The sequence below is a fragment of the Helianthus annuus genome, chromosome 16, assembly GCF_002127325.2.
Source record: "Helianthus annuus cultivar XRQ/B chromosome 16, HanXRQr2.0-SUNRISE, whole genome shotgun sequence".
In the NCBI taxonomy this organism is placed as follows: Eukaryota; Viridiplantae; Streptophyta; class Magnoliopsida; order Asterales; family Asteraceae; genus Helianthus; species Helianthus annuus.
The window spans coordinates 163301858-163320205 of NC_035448.2; the positions used below are offsets into that span (position 1 = coordinate 163301858).

An 18348-nucleotide genomic window follows, 5' to 3' on the forward strand; every position below is an offset into this window, starting at 1 on the left:
TGAATCAATCTCATGGGTTAAGCGTGCAAAATCCAAGGCTATGTTATTTAAAGTTTACTTTAAAAAAGCCTTTGACACCACCCGTTGGGATTTCGTAGACTCAGTATTTTCACAAATGAACTTTCCAGAAATGTGCAGGAGGCGGGTGAAAGTTATATTCTTATCCTCCCGATCTTCGGTTTTGGTAAATGATTCACCCACTAGGGAATTTCAATGTCATGCGGGGGAGGGGGGGGACCCACTTTCACTGTTCATCTTAATCTTGGCTATTGAGACTCTCTCACGTTTTGTGACAAGTGAAACATCATCGGGTATGATTAAGGGCATCACAATACCAAATGGGGGTCCAAATATAACTCATCTTGTCTTTGCGTCTTTGCAGATGATGTTATGTCATTGGGAGAATTTTCAATGCAAAAAATCATCAATATTAGTCGCCCAACAAGATGCCTTTTTCTTGTTTCAGGTCTAAAAATAAACTTAAAGAAGTCGTGTCTCTTTGGGGTTGGGGTCTCTTTAGAAAACAATAATCATATAGCTAACCTCCTACATTGCAAATCCGATACATTACCATTCACTTACCTTAGCCTTAAAGTAGGTGTAAACATGAATCTTTTTAAAAATTGGGCATTGGTGATCGAATCCTTTCAGTCACACCTATCACTATGGAAAGCTTCCACCCTATCTATTGGGGAAGAACTCATTAAGTCGGTTTTGGACTCCTTGCCCTTATACTACTTTTCCCTATATGAAGCTCTGGTTAATGTACCAAATAAATTGGAGAAACTGAGGTACCAAATAAAATGCATTGGGTGTGTTGGGACAAGGTAATTGATTCCTAAGCAAATGGGGGTCTTGGTTTGGGCTCTCTAAAAGATATGAATAGTAACTTACTTGCAAAGTGGGCTTAGAGATACAAAAAAAGACTTTGGAGAACGATGATCACGAGCATCCACTTCAATCCCAAGCATGGTAACTTTAACCCCCTTGCACTATTACCCCCTCAAGTTTTAAACTTTGCATTTTTGCCTATTGCACTATTACTCCATTTTTACCACCACCATCCCTCAAGTTTTAAACTTTGCGTTTTTACTCTTGCACTGTTACTTATTTTTACACCTCTTTCACTTTAAAATTTTCATATAGTTAACGAATCATATGTCACTTGGACTAATCTATTCTATATTTGCAATGTACCCGCTCTGCAAAGCGCACGAGTCTAATTGCTATTTCGTTATAAATTGTTATATTTAACAACTCATTTATTTTTAGTGTTTGTAAATTATTTATAGAGATTTGTGGGCTGAAATCTTGATATCTAGCTGGGCTGCATAAAATAGTAGTAGAATAGGGCCGACTCGAGTAGCCAGTGGGCCCGTATCCTTTTTCATTATATTTTGGCTTTACATGAGGATAATCGAAAATCTATAAACTTTAAGAAATTTTTACAAACAAGCGATCGGGTGGTTCTGCTGGTGACACGATAATACTCTAGTGGGTGATTCAAATTTGTGGTTAAAAAAATAAATCATTAAGCAGTGCTGTAAATGTAACCTAGCTATTTAGTTATTTTGGCATTAGGCAGTATGTATTATTTGGTTCACATCGATCTTTATTAATTGTTAATTTAGCATTATATCATTTATCTATTCGATTTACTAACAATTTAATTAGCTTAAAAGTTGACTCTCAAATATTTAAATAAATATCGAGTGAAAGCTTCAATTCACGCCTCGACAAACACGAAGGAAGGCTATCATCACTATGCTAGAAGAAATCAGACAACTTGTAATGCAAAGAATCCTTTCAATGACGACAATCACAAAAGCTGAAAAATTAGAACATGATGTATGTATGACAATCAGAAAAAAGAAAATAGAAAAAATAAGAGCAGCAAAGCAAAGGTAAAGATTATCATCATTATGCTTTGAGAAACTTTATTTGAATGGCTTCTACATGTTTTTATGTGACGAAGAAATTATATAAAAATGTTTTCTTTATTTTAAATGACTTTTTATGTAAAAATAGTGGTTCCCGGTTTCTCAATTTTAGTGGTTCCCCTATGAACTTACTCCTATATATATTAGTTAATTTATTGTATTCCCTAAATTAGCGAACGATTTTTCGAACGGTCCTAAATTAGCTAACTAAATTAAACTTATAACTCATTTTTAAACCACACTCTTTCAAAACAACCTAATTTGTGGGAATGACAATTTTTGATATGTATAGGATAAATTGTAGGATAAGTTTCCATATTTACATGTTGAAATGTAGGTAATAATTATTAAAATGAGTGTAAAGTTTGATGAAAAAGAAAGGATGCCTAGCAAAAAATTGGCGATTATTATAACATGTGTGAAGTGTACAAGAAATAGAGGTTTGATGAGTTGAATTATGGCAGGCTTCTATAATATAATATTCAAAGTAAAACTGCAATTTTGTTCTTTCAAGAATATAAGCCATACCACACAAGATAAAATTTTATTCAAGAAAAGAATGAATATTTATCAAGAAAAAAAGGTTGACCACAAACTAGTCTTGCTGCTTAGCCAAATCCCTATAAGAGCAGAATCACTTTGCCTTGCTAGACATTAAACACCATCGTAAAAGAGAAACTAAAATCAAGGTTCAAGAATGAAGAGATTCCACTTTATTATGTTATTCATTCTCCTAGCGGCAACTTCTATTCAAATCAATGCTCAGACTTGCAAACCGAGTGGCGGCATCCGGGGAAGAAAACCACCTCCTGGACAATGCAACAAAGAGAATGACTCGGATTGTTGTGTCCAAGGTAAGTTCTACACCACGTATACATGCTCTCCTGCAGTGACAAGTGCTACTAAAGCAAAGCTTACCATAAACAGTTTCCAAAAGGGAGGTGATGGCGGTGGCCCGTCAGAGTGTGACAACCAATACCACTCCGATGACACGCCAGTTGTGGCATTATCAACTGGATGGTACAAGGGAGGGGATAGGTGCCATAAGTATATCACCATCAACGGAAACGGGAGGAGCGTGAAGGCGATGGTTGTGGATGAGTGTGACTCTACTATGGGGTGTGATGCAGATCATGACTATCAACCACCTTGCCCCAATAATATTGTTGATGCTTCAAAAGCTGTGTGGAAAGCCTTAGGGGTATCACAAGATAACTGGGGAGATTTGGATATTACTTGGTCAGAATAATTATATGTAACTCTTCTTAAGAATGTCAAAAAGTTATTATGTGTTTATTTGCTAGTGAGTATATATATATTTTACGTGAAGCTATATATATTTGTGTTTATATTGGGTATCCTGTTTGATTAAACTACCAAGTAATGAATATCCAGAATTCAGTGCAAGTTTATATTCTTGTTGAATGAGTTGCTAGGCTGCAACTTGAATACACACTCAGAATAAACCCTTCAAGTGGTAGAATTTAACGTAGGGTGGTTTGTGAGTAATATTAGAAAATACACTTTCAGTTCTATTGGGGAGAGTCGGTTATCCATGGCTGCCCAAAATTGTTGGATGTTGAATACATGTGCAGCGGAAGTTGTTTGAATGTGAGGGTTCATCGTATTTGTGATATGTGTGTGCAGTGAACAAAGAATATGCAGGCAAGAATGAAGAGGACAATTTCGGTTGTGAAAATGTCTTGGTGCCGGTTAATGTTCCCGGCAATATCCATATGACGGTTGAAAGTTGGTTGATTTTAGAGGGAAACCGCCACTTGAAATGGTGTCTCACAAAACCAACATAACCGTTCGAGTATATTTGTTACATACACATAAGCATAAGTTTTAACATACTAAAACATACATAAAATATAAATTAAGTTTATATTTACTAATACACTCCCCATAAACTTAATGTTTCTTCCGAGAATGCATTATCACGCTGTCATCGGCTTCATTAACAACTTTCTCCGCTCTCTTGAAGTCGAACCTCTTTCTTCGTTGCAGCCTTTTAAGACCGTACCAGTCGTTTCCGGCGAAGAAGGCATAGTGCTCTTCGGCTGCCCCTTCTTGTTCTGCACCAGGCCGTCTGCTTGATCCTTCATTCTCGTTCAGGCTTTTGCTCTGCCTTGCTTCAGCAACATGAATCCCCTGGTCTACCTTTACTTCCTTTTCGGCTACTTCTTTTTGAGTGGTTTTGAACTTATAATAATAAACCAGTACATCTAAGTACATGGCATACATAAGTCTCATGAATTCTCCTTCCTTGTAATCAAAACCCATGTCTTTTGAGATTACAGCCCACATATTATTCTCGGTCACTCTCCGATGACCTCCTTCCTTCTTAACAGCCATGTATAGGTCCAGTAAACTTATTTTCCTATTGTTTTCAGCATATGCAGGAAGCGGCCTAATATTGATCTCTAATTTGTCTTTTAGAAACCAATCAACCATCTCCTCAAACTTCTTTTCTATATAAAACTTGTATTTGCCGACATAACTATCATCATCCAGCATGTCTAGAAGAGCCTTGCAATTCACATCCATTCCATCATTTTTTCACCCTAAATTACACTAAAAAACACTACATTTTCTCTCTCCTTTTCAATTAAATAATATTCTTTTATACCTTTATCATTACCTTTTCTCTCTCCTCCACTTACAACCACTTTCAAAATATATTAAAAAAAAGCGGCGGAGAGATGATGCTAGGGTTCCGGTGAAGGTCCGACAAAGTTTGGGTACCCTGATTCAGATGTGCGTCTTCTAACTACAGTTAGGTCGGGATCACATGGCTCTTAAACTAATGATATGTGTTGATTCAGTAACCGTAGGTGCTCCGCTCACCGATTTAGAGTCTCTGGCGAGTTCCACACCAGTGTAGATCGATAACCACAAAGGTTAGTGTTTTTGGGCTCTTTACTCATTGTCGTTGTTTATCTTCTGTCCTTTGGACTCTTGTAAGTAATCCCTTCATGCTTAGTTTAATTATTTAGCGTTTTAACCCGAAAAGTCAAGTGTTATCCAGTGACGAGGTGTGACCCGCATCGGTCAACCCGACCCGGTTACAACCTATTATATTAATATAAATACAAACGATTATTCTAGAACCTTCTATATCTACATGGAAGGTGCACAACCAAATCTCCAACTTTTCGGGAAGATCGTGTAAATCTCTAACTTATCGGAATATATCCTAGGTTCAAGGAAACCCTAATGGAAAACCTATAAATAGAGGTACACGTATAAGGTATGATCATCTTGTTCTCATATATCTTCTTCTCCAAAACTTCTTTCATAAACCAATACTTATTCTCACGCCGGAGGGTGGTTACAGGAATAACCCCATTCCTGTAACGAGTCCTAACGGTGTTTCTGTTTTGCAGCCAAGCGTTCGGGTCACTAATCATTGAAGCCATAGGTGCTGCTTAGGTCAGTGTTTCTTCATTGGCGCCATCCGTGGGACCTATTTAGCGACAAGAACCTCATGGCAAGTGATCAGAACACGGCTGGTCAAACGTTGGCAGATAATAACTTGGCGTTAGGGGCGGAAACTAGTACCGTTCCACAGTCTTCCCCAGCCGTCACGAGGTCGTTAGATCCAGAGTTCGAGGCAGAAGGACCACCTCCAGGTTTTGACAATATCACCACCGTCTCTTCCCAGACCGTGGTTACAAGCCCTTTCCTCTATATGCCCTCACAAATACCACCAAGGAGGTTGGGGGGGACTAGCAGTAACGCATTCACCCCAGTGACAACTATTTTTTCACAGGCTTCACGCCTCTACTCCACCCCTGTTATTACCTCGGCGAGCCCCAGTACCATAGTGTCAGAAATCAGTACGCCTCAATACTACCAGCCGTTGGTTTCCAACCCAATGCCGCCGCTATACTCAGCAGCGCTCACGGCGGCGTTATCTACACCACCTCATCAGCCGGTCATCATGCCAGCTGGAGTAATGAATGCCCCTGTCACACCAGGAAATCAGATGTATTTCCCGGGGTATTGCTATGCACCCCCTTACGGATATTTACCCTCATACGGGGGTTCAGCGTACCCGTTTCAAGGAACAGCGCAAGGAAGCTCTCAATCGCCGTACGCGGCTTACATGCCGCCATGGCGGAATTTTCCAACTCCACAACCAATGTATACCCAAGCGCCAACTGAGCCTGTGCACGACAGAGGAAATGCGGTCAGACCCCGGGTAACCCCTTTGGAAAACTCCAACCTAATGGCAGGACCTGCCCCGGGTACAAACGTTCCACCTGCACAACCCGTAAATGTGGAAGAAGATGAACTAACCAAACCATACAAGCCGGTAGACGCGACGTTCCGGTCCAAATTCACTCGTAGGATCGCCGAAGCTCCTATTAAGGAAAAACCCAAAATGCCCCAAACGGTCGGCAAGTACGATGGCCTCACCGATCCTGACGACCATCTCAATTTATTTAAGAGCGCCGGTGAAGTGGCCTGCTGGCCCATGCCCCTATGGTGCAAAATGTTCGTACAAACTCTAGTGGGAGCGGCACGAGTATGGTGGGACAGCCTGCCCACAGGCGAGATAGACAGCTTTGAAGATTTGGAATCAAAGTTTATCCTACAGTTTAGTCAGCAGCACCGACATACGAAAGATAGGAACGAACTCCTTCATATTCGTTGTCGAGACAATGAGACGGTAGAAAACTTTATCATCAGATTCAACAAAGAAAGCCTGGCGATCCCAGGCGTCACCAACGATCTGGCATGTGGAGCATTCCTCCAAGGAGTCAACGATGACGAGCTACTAAGAACGCTGCATGGAAGGGATGGTGTACCCCCAACCATAGATGATATACTGCGAATAGCCAAGGTATATGTTATACAAGAAAAAGCGGTAGCGGCCAGTCACGCAGCCAATAGAAAGAAAGAAGCCCTAAAAAATCAGGAGGAAAAAGATCACCGGGGGTCCAAAAGCAAACATAGGGGAGACCGATATCAGAGAAACGACAAAGACTCGCGATATGACAGACACCGAAGCTCCTATTCAAGGAACGAGACGTCAAAACCTCGGTCTGAATATCCCAACTTAAGTAAGACCCCGGCTGAAATTCTTGCCTCAGAAAACCTCAGGCTTAATCCACCAAAGCCGTTGAAAGACAACCCTAACAAAGATACGAGTAAATACTGCGAGTACCACAAGGGGAGCGGGCATGACACCAACGACTGTTTTCAGCTTAAAAAACAGATCGAATACTTTGTGAAGTCGGGTAAGTTGGCACACCTAGTGCGAGATATCAAGCAAGGCCCGCCTGTGGTCAAGGAGGAGAATGATAAAGCGGCAGGCAAAAGGCCGCGCGAATTGAACATGGTTCACGCTGACATGGGAAGGGGGGCGAAGCGGAGTTTCTCCACGCTCGAGCCTTGGATGTTGGCAACAATGACTATAGAACTGCGAATGGAGGACTTGCATCTTACCACAGACGCCCTGATCATCTCCGCGGCAGTAGGAGACTACCGCATGAGGCGAATCCTAGTCGACACCGGAAGCTCAGAAGACATTATCTATGAACATTGCTTTAACAGAATGCAACCAGAGGATAGGAAGTTGCTTGAATCAGTACACACCCCAATAAAAGGTTTCACAGGGGAAAAGGTTGACCCTATTGGTCAAATCACTTTCCCGGTAACCTTCGGGCAATCACCCAAAGAAAGAACCATACTACTAACTTTCCTTGTAAGCCGCGCTGAGTCATACCACAATGTGATAATCGGAAGATTCACCCTGGGAAAATTGGACGCCATAGTCTCCACGGCAAGGGGTTTTATGAAGTTCCCAACACCGCAAGGTATCGCTACCATATTTCGCGATAAAATCGGGGAAGTACTAAATACCAAACGATGTCGCCAGGGGCCCACCGGGGCCACGGGACCAGAAAGATGGGTATTAAGCACGCGCCATCCAGACCAAATGGTCACAATTGGGGACACTCTGTCCCCGGAAGTTGTAAGCGACTTGAAGCAATTGTTAAAAAGAAACGCGGACATTTTCGCTTTCGAGCACTCCGATATGACGGGAGTCCCCCGTGACAAAGCGGAACACAGGCTCGCCACACTTCCAGGCGTCAAGCCGGTTGCTCAGGGTAAGCGCAGCATGGCTCCGGACCGCCGGGCGGCGGTCGTTAAAGAAGTACGAAAGTTAGTGGAAGCTGGAATTCTCAGGGAAACGCAATACCATACATGGGTATCCAACCCGGTCATGGTGAAAAAACCAGATGGCACGTGGCGAATGTGCATCGATTTCAAAGACTTAAACAAGGCGTGCCCAAAAGATGCGTACCCGTTACCCGAGATTGATTTAAAAGTCGACTCCCTGGTACCCTATCGATTCAAATGTTTCCTAGACGCGTATAAAGGGTACCACCAGATTAAAATGTCCAAGGAAGATGAAGAAAAAACAGCGTTTCATACCGACGTGGGGATCTTTTGTTACACCAAGATGCCTTTTGGGCTACGAAACGCAGGAGCTACCTATCAGAGGCTCATGGACAAGGTGTTTGAGGCACAGATCGGGCGAAATTTGGAAGTCTATGTAGACGACCTCGTAATTAAAAGCAGCGAAGAAAAACAGATGTTGGCAGATATCGAGGAAACTTTCCAGCGGCTCAGAGAATACAACATAAAATTAAATCCAAAGAAGTGTTCGTTTGGGGTGGAAGAGGGGAAGTTCCTGGGGGTAGTAGTCACCCGAGACGGTTTTAAAGCTAACCCGGAAAAGGTAGCCGCCATAGCGCGAATGCCTTCTCCCCGAACGCTGAAAGAAGCTCAAGCCCTAAATGGACGACTGGTAGCAATCAACAGGTTCTTAGCAAGGCACGCCGAAAAGTCATTGCCTTTCATAAAAACATTAAAAGATTGCCTCAACAAGAAGAATTTCAAATGGACCAGCGAAGCGGAGCAGGCTCTACAAGAAATGAAACGTTTTATAGAAGGGTTACCTACGCTGACAGCGCCCAGGCCAAGTGAAATACTAAAGATGTATTTAGCGGCAGCTCATACGGCGGTGAGCGCCGTGCTCATGGTTGAACAAGAAGGGAAGCAGACACCAATATACTACATAAGCCGGGTGCTAGCGGGGCCTGAAACGCGCTATCCTACACTGGAAAAGCTAGTTTTAGCATTAGTACACGCCACAAGGCGACTAAGAAGATACTTTCAGGCACACCGTGTACAAATCTTAACCAATTACCCGCTACAGCAAGTTTTACACAAGCCAGAGGTTTCGGGCAGGTTGGCTAAATGGGCCATTGAGCTGGGGGCTTTAGATATTGAATATCAGAAGCGAACAGCGGTTAAAGGGCAAGTGATTGCTGATTTTTTAGCTGAAATACCGGAAGGAGAAGTCATTACGAACCCAGTCGTCCAAGATATACCAGAGTCCAGCACTACAAGGCAGACTTGGAAACTATACACTGATGGATCATCTAGCGGAAAGGGGTCCGGTGCAGGCCTAATGCTAATAAGTCCAGATCAAATCAAACTAATGTACGCCTTACGTTTCGACTTTGAATGTTCTAATAATGAAGCGGAGTACGAGGCATTATTGGCAGGTTTACGGATGGCAAAATCCATGGGGGCAGCCAGGGTAGACGCATACGTCGACTCGTTGCTGGTTAACAATCAGGTAAACGAAACGTATGAAGCTAAAGACGAGTCAATGGCGAAATACCTGGCGAAAACTAAAGAACTTATGGATTCCTTCGACAAGGTCAGACTCAACCATGTACATAGAGGAAAGAATCAAATAGCAGACGCCCTAAGCAAACTCGCCACCTCAGGCATGGAAAAGGAAGTCAAAGTGGAAACGTTACAGACACCCTCAATCGAACCACGGAGTGTTTCTGCCATCACAATGGAAGAACCTTGCTGGTATACTCCGATTCTACGCTTCCTCGAAACAGGTGAGCTACCTCCCGCCAAGGGCGAAGCACAGAAGATACAAACGAAAGCGCTACAATATGAGGTCAATGACGGTGTCCTATACCGAAAATCTTACTTGGGTCCGTTGCTGCGATGTGTTTCCCCAGTAGAGGCAAAGTACCTCATCAGCGAAATTCACGCAGGTCTATGCGGCATACACGCCGGACCTCGAGCAGTGGTGGCCAAAATCCATAGCGCGGGATATTACTGGCCTGGGATGCACGAAGACGCTGTAACAGAACTACGAAAATGCCGCAGTTGCCAGAAGTTCGCTCCTCAGACAATACGGCCCAAGAACAGCCTGGTACCGGTGACAGCAGCGTGGCCTTTCCAGAAATGGGCCGTGGATATCGTAGGACCTTTCCCGCCGGCCCCCGGAAAGTTAAAGTACCTAATTGTGGCGGTTGATTACTTCACCAAATGGGTGGAAGCAAAACCCTTGGCTAAGATAACGGCGGAAAATGCCAAAAAATTCCTCCAGGAGCACATAGTGTGCAGGTTCGGGTTACCGCTTTACCTGGTGAGTGACAACGGGACACAGTTCACGGATAGAATTTTCCAGGAATGGTGCACTGATCTCCACATCCAGCAGATTTTTACGTCGGTAGCACACCCCCAAGGTAACGGACAGGTGGAGCGGACGAACAGGAGTTTGCTAGAGGGCATCAAAAAACGACTGGGGCACGAGGGAAGCTCGTGGGTGGAAGAATTGCCACATGTCCTTTGGGCACATAGAACAATGCCCAAAACTAGCAACAACGAAACCCCATTCAGCCTCACCTACGGAATGGAGGCAATGATACCTGCTGAAGCAGGGTTACCGTCATTACGCCGTCTCAACATAGGCAATGACAACGACCAATCTCTGAGAGAAGGCTTGGATTTGTTGGAAGAAAGGCGTGAAGCAGCCGCCATCAGCGAAGCACGATACAAGAAAGCGTTGGAAAAGTATTATAACAAACGGGTGGCTAAACAGAGTTTCAAGGCGGGTGATTACGTCATGCGTGACAACGAAGCAAGTAGAATGGAACCCTCAGGAAAACTGAGCCCAAACTGGGAAGGCCCTTATATCATTCAAGAAGATCTGGGTAAAGGGGCCTATCGCCTATCCCGACTAGATGGCACGCCAATACCGCGCAGTTGGAACATCGCCCAGTTGAGGAAATGCTACCTGTAAAACCTTGCTCCTAACAGCAAGAGTTAACTATCTTCTCAATTCACATTTGTAACCCGTGTCGGGGTTTTCCTGCTTTTCTTTTATTACTCCATGCAAGTTTAATAAAGATTTAAGTTTATTTGTTAAAAAAGTTACCATCGCACGATGAATGCATAAAACGGTAAAAACACAAACAACACCCTTAAACACGAAATATTTTTTCATTCATATAAGTCATAGGGTTAACAATAACAAGCGCTTACGGCGGGTATCTTGGTAATAGATACATACACCGCCCCAAAACAGATAGGCATCACTACATGTACATGACCTATCTCAAAAAAAAACCAAGTACTTGTCCCTGTCACTAAAAACCAAACATATGGGAACCAAAATACAGAACATGTTCAAAACACCTACTGAGGAAGGTTGGGTGCCATCACCACTGCAGGGGTATGCACCACCACCTCATCACCCACAACTACAACTGGATCGATGGCCAAATTGTCAGATGAACCATCAACCATCGGAACCACCGTACCTGAGCCATCCACCTGCTGCCTCCTTGGCCGACCACCAGAATGGCGTTGGTACGTCAGACGATATCGCTGTTCAGGGTTCACCGGAATCAGACTAGACAGCACATCAGCTGATAGCTGTGGCACTCCGGGATCCACTGGTTGAGGATCCTCAATAACAATGCTCTGACATGCTCGGTTAGCACGAACCGGAGCAGCATTGGGAATGGGTCTCCTCTCCCTAAGCATCGACCTCGTTACCGGGTATTGCAGCTGGAGCAAGCCATCAGCAGCGTCAAGAACCCGGAAGATCTCGGAGAGTCTTTGCCTATATCGTTTTCTTTCCATCATGTCCAAACAACCAAATAAGGAAACGAAAGGTAAATTTATAGCAGGAGTAAAAAGTTTTGACAGTGGTGACGTCGGGTGCATTAATGGAAAATAATCATCACACGTCACAGAGCCATATTTTAAAAATTCGGCGGTGTCAGAAATCATGACATTTGCATTAATATAGCTGTCAAATCAAAACAGAAACAGGCACTAAATCCAATTCAAACAGTGTCATTAGCAAAGCAATAAGAGTACATAACAAGCAACAAAAAGAAAAACGAAGTTGTCATTCTTCTTCAGACTCCTCTGCGGGGTCCAGCATCAGACGCAACGATTCTATCCCATCCTCATTGACTTTGTCCATTAAATCGCCATAACAGGGCAGCGGCTCGGTATACGCCGCTTCAAGGGCGCTCGCCATATCAGTCTGCAGCTTACCCTTAACAGCATGAAAATCCGGCGATACCCTATCCAACTGATGGCAATCCATATAGCCCTTATACACACCATCATGATGCCCGGATTGGTAAGCAGCCGCGGAGAGACGATCAACCAAGCTAGTAAAATGGGGCGATTCACGCAGGTACTCAAACGCCCCCACAAGCCCTCAGCTTTGTTTTTCTCCGACAAGAATCTGGCCTCCCTTAATCCCACAGTCTGAAGTTGACTTTCTAAGCGATGCTTGTCGTCCCTCAATTCTTGAATAGTTGCTCGAGCCTGGTGGAGTTGGGTGTTATCATGCATCCACCTGCGACGGATTTCAACCAACCTTCGTGGTAGGCTCACAGAGTCAGATATTGAAGAATTCATCAGATCTTCATTGTTCAAACCCTCTACGTACGCCGCTTCGGCAGGGGGATACGCCCGCTCGACCCAGTGTTGAACCACAGGGGGGAAAATCAGCCTTGAGGATTCAGCGATTTTCCAGTGAGGCTGGTAGCGTTTATCTTGAGCATGGGGGTCCCAACGAACAGTTGGTATAAACAGGTCGTCAATCAGACGGAAACCGTCATCAGCAATACCGCTGCTCGATCCTCGAGTTTCGCCACCACCCATGCTGGTTACCTCCTGTGCCGCTGACACGGTAGTAGCATCTTTATCCACATCAGCAAAAATGCCTATGGGCGAGTCAATCACAGGTGTATCAAGACCGCCTGTCCGAAGTGAGGATAGCGGATCGACAGTTACAGCTACTGATAACGTAGGAATAGGGAGGGGCATGACACAGCTCACAGCGGCAGTAGCAGAAGCCGAGGTGTTGGGGACTGTGGACATACTAACACTGGAACCAGGGCATGACAACGCCACGGTCGGCACAAGTGTTGGTGTAACAACTCCAGATGGCACTCCCACAGAGGTACCTGCACAATAAACGTAGCGGGGCTTTAGCAACATGAACACTAGTATGCTACAGTGGTAGTCAGCAATAGGTACCTGTTGGGAAAGCACAAGCAGCCTGTACCGCCTCAAAGGCACTTAGAGTAGGTATGACAAAGGTTTTTCTTTTCTTAGAGGCACGACCTGGACTGGTCAGATCGGTGATCAAAGGAACATCACGCCCAACACTGGAAGTTTCCTCCATGGAGGGCACACCCCCATGGATTGCTGTGTGTTTCTTCCTGGTAAGCTTTATCCGGGTAGGTTTTTTCTCCGACACTGACAAGGCGGTAGTTGCCACACCTGACAACGGGGTGACGTATGCTGTGGGGTCCGCCGGTACAGCGGGTAGAAGAAACTGCTCAAGATGCACCCTTAGCACATCTGGTTCTCCTTCGTCCAACACGCGGTCGGCAGGCTTCAACGCGAGATGCCGAGGAGGATCAATAAAGTCAAACATACCCCACTCCCCTGTGTGACATATGGGGAGTTAAAAAAAAAAAGACACTGCAAAAATAGCAATGCACGATAACGTAAACATACCTGCATCGTCCCTTTGAAATGAGGGATAGCGCTTAATATCAGGCCACAACAAACTCATGCCGGCCATCACCAACGCACCTTCTGGGATAATTGTGCACTCGAAGGGGCGGCCACACAGCTTTATGTACAGAACATTTGACGCGTACGCATCCTCAGGAGGAGCATCGTCTTTCACTTTATCCTTTGGCCCTTTCTCTCTCCAGTGCATTTCCCCAGGGATAACAGCGGCATCAAGATAGAAGAATTTTTTCTTCCAATCTTTGTCCCTCGAACTGGTAGGAATATCCCTTAGGCACGACACGTCAGTATCCCTCCGGTCGAAAGTAAAGAAAGGGGATTTCCACACAAGCACAAAGAAAGCCCTAAAGACAACCAGTTCTGGGATATGGCCCAGTGCTATGCAGGCATACTCAAATTGCCGAAGTTTCACTAAACCAAGGGGATGTATTTGAGAAATGTGGATACGGTAAAAATCAAGCACCGATTTCAAAAATTTGGTGATGGGTAGCCGGAAATTGCAGAATTTGAAAAAATCACTGAACAAAGTGATTTTACCCACCTTCAAGGGGAATGCAGTGTCGGTTTTGGACGGCAAAACGGGGTTCCATTCGGCCCTAATACCATAATCATGAACAAGATTGTTGAAGGATGTTACGCCCCACTTACAAAACAGTATGTCTGCAGGGGCGGCAGCGGTGGAAGACGATTCGTTGGTTTTCGAAGCCATTGATTAGAAAGAACGACGAAGGAATGATTTGGGGGAAGGGATTTGAACTCCTACATAAGGAGTCGTTATTTATACGCGAAGGCAACTTTTCAAATTCAAAAAGATGTACGAACGGAAATACGTGTCCATATGGGGTAAAAACAGTTGTCACTGATATGATGACCCAACTGTCACATCCTATATTTTCGCCGTCATTTCCAAAAACCGTAGTAACAACCATAATACACTAACTTTTTCTTTTTTCTCTTAGTCCGACCTAATGGATTTCTTTCCATGAGCTCGGACTGGGGGGACATGACGAGGTGTGACCCGCATCGGTCAACCCGACCCGGTTACAACCTATTATATTAATATAAATACAAACGATTATTCTAGAACCTTCCATATCTACATGGAAGGTGCACAACCAAATCTCCAACTTTTCGGGAAGATCGTGTAAATCTCTAACTTATCGGAATATATCCTAGGTTTAAGGAAACCCTAATGGAAAACCTATAAATAGAGGTAAACGTATAAGGTATGATCATCTTGTTTGTTGGTGCAGTTGTATGTCGACTACATCTTCGTTCGAGTCTTAGAGTCTTAGAATAGGAATGATTGTAAATGATTGTAAATATGAGAAATAGTGATTGTATAGGTTTAGATATTGGATCGCTCATTAGGGTATTATTGGGCTGAACCGCTCGAACGGTTAGAAGCTGAACCGTTCGAACGGCAATCAATCTGGGCCGCTCTTGTGACAAACTAGCTGGATCGCTCGTATGGCAAACCAGCTGGACCGCTCATTTGTCAGGTTACATGAACCGCTCCAGTGACATATATGGGCCGCTTATTGGGCCTGTCCAATAAGCGGTCCCAGATCTCTATATATACCCTAAAGGCGATTTCAGTTGGAACACTTGGAACAGTGGTAGAAATCGTGCCGAAGCTTTGCCGGTGCGAGATTTGAGCTGTAAACGTCTGATATTAGTAAAACAAGTAGTTAAAGTGATTTGCCTGCTGTTTCTACCTTAGTTTCCTGTAATTCCGCACCTGAAACCAAGGAGAAAGCCTCTGAACGACTCGTTCGGGTCAGAATACGATCCTACAAGTGGTATCAGAGCTCAGGAAGAGGTTCTCTGCAGAAATTAGCCGGATTTCGTCACTTTTTCTTACTTCTACACCTTCTTTTTCTTATTCAGGAAGATTTCACGGTCGGAATTTGCTCAATTTTTCACAGATTGTACTAAATATTATCGAGATAAACCCTAGAAAGTTTCAGATCAAAACTCAAAGTTTAAGTGGATCAAAATTGGATTTGAATGTGGACCGCTCGTTCGAACATAGCTTGAACCGCTCGACCGAACAGTTCTGAACCGCTCATCCGAACGGTTGGGAACCGCTCATTCGGACAATCTGATCTTGGACCGCTCCAAATTCATTGTTGTGAATCGCTTATTCAGACTTATTTGGATCGCTCATCCGGGCCATTGTGAATCGCTCATTCGGTCGAATTGTTCCTGGATCGCTTATTCGAATTGATTTGGACCGCTTATAAGACTGATTGTGGATCGCCTATTTGGATCATTTCTGGATCGCTTATTCAGACAATTTTTGGACCGCTTATTTGTCATCCGGTTTGCTTATCTGGACCGCTTATTTGGCTCAATTGCTGATTGGTCTGCTTTTCTGTCACATTTAGATCGCTTATTCGTCAACAAACACGTGTCGTTTTGTTTTGCGAAACATGGCAATGATGTTTGATGAACAGGAGAACTATTATTTCGAATGATTTAATAACTGGAATAACGGATTTCTAGATGAGGGGTATAGAAAAGTGAGCAAAGATGGTTGGGCTAAAAGATTCAAATATTTCGTGTGTCTGAAAGACGAAACGTTGGATGATCTTAAAGACCGATATAGTGTGTTACTGAATTATATGAAAGATCATGAGATATATCCGTCAAATGTTGAAAAATTAGAGAAATTTGCAGATGCATTACCGATTGAATGGGGTGAATGTTTGAAGAATTTAAGGGAGAACTCAAATTTTTCAAAACTACCTCTAAATCAATTCATCAGCAAACTTAAAGCTCATGAACTTGAAGTTAGAAAGAAAAAGAAAGATTTGATCAAGGTTTTGGAGTATAATGTGCAAGATCTAAGTTCAGATGTGATTGAAGAGATGCACAAAAGGGTTACTAAATGTATCAGGACAAAACATGTGCTGAAATACGATTTCAAACGAGGTTGTTATATTGGTAATAATGGAAATCCTTTTGATTTCGTTAAATTGTTTTGTGCAGGTACATTGATAGCAAAGGAAGAAGAAACTTCAAAAGCTGAAGAATCGGTGAAGAATGAAACAATGTGCTCAACATGCGATAACTTTAAGACTGACAATGACAAACTCGTGAGAGACATAGAAAGTTTGGCATTTGAAGTCAAAAAGTTGAAAGACGAGAAGCACGTTGCTAAAAATCAGATTCTTTCTCTGGAAAAAGATTGTGAGAAGTTGAAAGCTGAAAATGACAAACTGTTGGTTGATTTTAACAGTTTGACTTTGAAAAATCAAGAATTTGAGGGGCAAGTGAAAATTCTTGAAGATGGGAGAAATGTGTTTAGTAAAAACAACATTGAAAAACAAAAGATGATAAATTCCCATCTTCAGAAGATTGTCGAACTTGAAAAAGAAGGTGAAAGCGCTCAAAAGAGAATCAAAGAGTTGGTAAAAGAGCTTGAAATCAAACAGAAATCTTTAGAAGATTTAGATTTCTGGATAAAGCTTGAAAACAAAAACCTGAAAGCGAATGAATCAAAATTTCAGGAACAGATCAAAATTTTGATAAATGAAAAGTCTTTTCTTGAAAATTTGAAGGTTGAGAATGAAAATTCCATCAAGTCTCATCTTGAGAGAATATCTCAGCTTGAGGAAGAAGCTAAGAATTCCAGGATCAAGATAGATAAACTTGAGAAGAAATTGATCAGTTTTGCGACTAAATCTGACAAGTTGAATATTCCTTGTCCAAAACCGATCAATTCAGTTCCGATAAGTGAAAATGCTAGAAACTTTGACAAAGTCAAAGTCAAAGATTGTGATGATAAAACTGATGAGGAAAATGAGAAATTTTATTCAGCAGATGAGTCTGAGACAGAGTCTGATGATGAATGTTAAGAAAGAAAAACAAAAATTGTTTTTAAAGTTGAAAGAAAAATTTCAGAAAACTGTTCTGCAATCAACTGAAAAAGGTGAATGCTCTAAGCAAAAACCTGTGAAGAAGATTGTAAAACAGAATCAAAACTTTAAAAATGAAGGAAAAAACTCATCAGTGCGATCATCCAATCAAAAGAAAAAATTACAAAAAATAGAAAATGAAAATTCAAAATTTGTTGTGTGTAGGACTAACCACAGTGCAAAAGCGTCAAAACCAGCACATTTGAGGAAGGAATATCACCAAGCCAGTCAATGTTATGATCTGAGCGTTTGGTGTGAAAATGGTAACTGGTATGATAACAGGGTGTGCTACAGCTGCGGATATCAGGGGCATATTGCTGTTAACTGCCAATACTGGAGTTATGAGACCAGGAGGTGCTATAATTGCAATATCAAAGGTCACATTTCCAGAGATTGCCCAAGGAGATCGAATGAAAGATTGAGGGCTAATTCTCAGAAATCGGCAAAGATTCCAGTCAAAGTCAAGCCCCAGGAACAGAAGATTCTGAAACCTAAAGTTCAAGAACAGTCAATTCAGGAAAAGAAAGTTAAACTTTCACAGGGGCAGAAAGATCGACTGAGGAAAAAGAGAAAGAAAGCGA

General features: G+C 42.9%; 1 protein-coding gene across 1 annotated transcript; it reads left to right on the forward strand.

Annotated features, from left to right (window-relative positions):
• Nucleotides 1-2464: 2464 nt before the first annotated feature.
• LOC110917455 (kiwellin-1) lies at nucleotides 2465-3287 on the forward strand. Its single transcript, XM_022162005.2, has one exon. It carries the CDS (start codon nucleotides 2638-2640, stop codon nucleotides 3187-3189), a length of 552 nt encoding a protein of 183 aa, XP_022017697.1. The 5' UTR covers nucleotides 2465-2637; the 3' UTR covers nucleotides 3190-3287.
• The last annotated feature ends 15061 nt before the right edge of the window (nucleotides 3288-18348 follow it).

Bases quoted from the DNA above. Each gene is read 5' to 3' on its own strand.
- LOC110917455 (XM_022162005.2), top strand. From the start codon at position 2,638: ATGAAGAGATTCCACTTTATTATGTTATTCATTCTCCTAGCGGCAACT.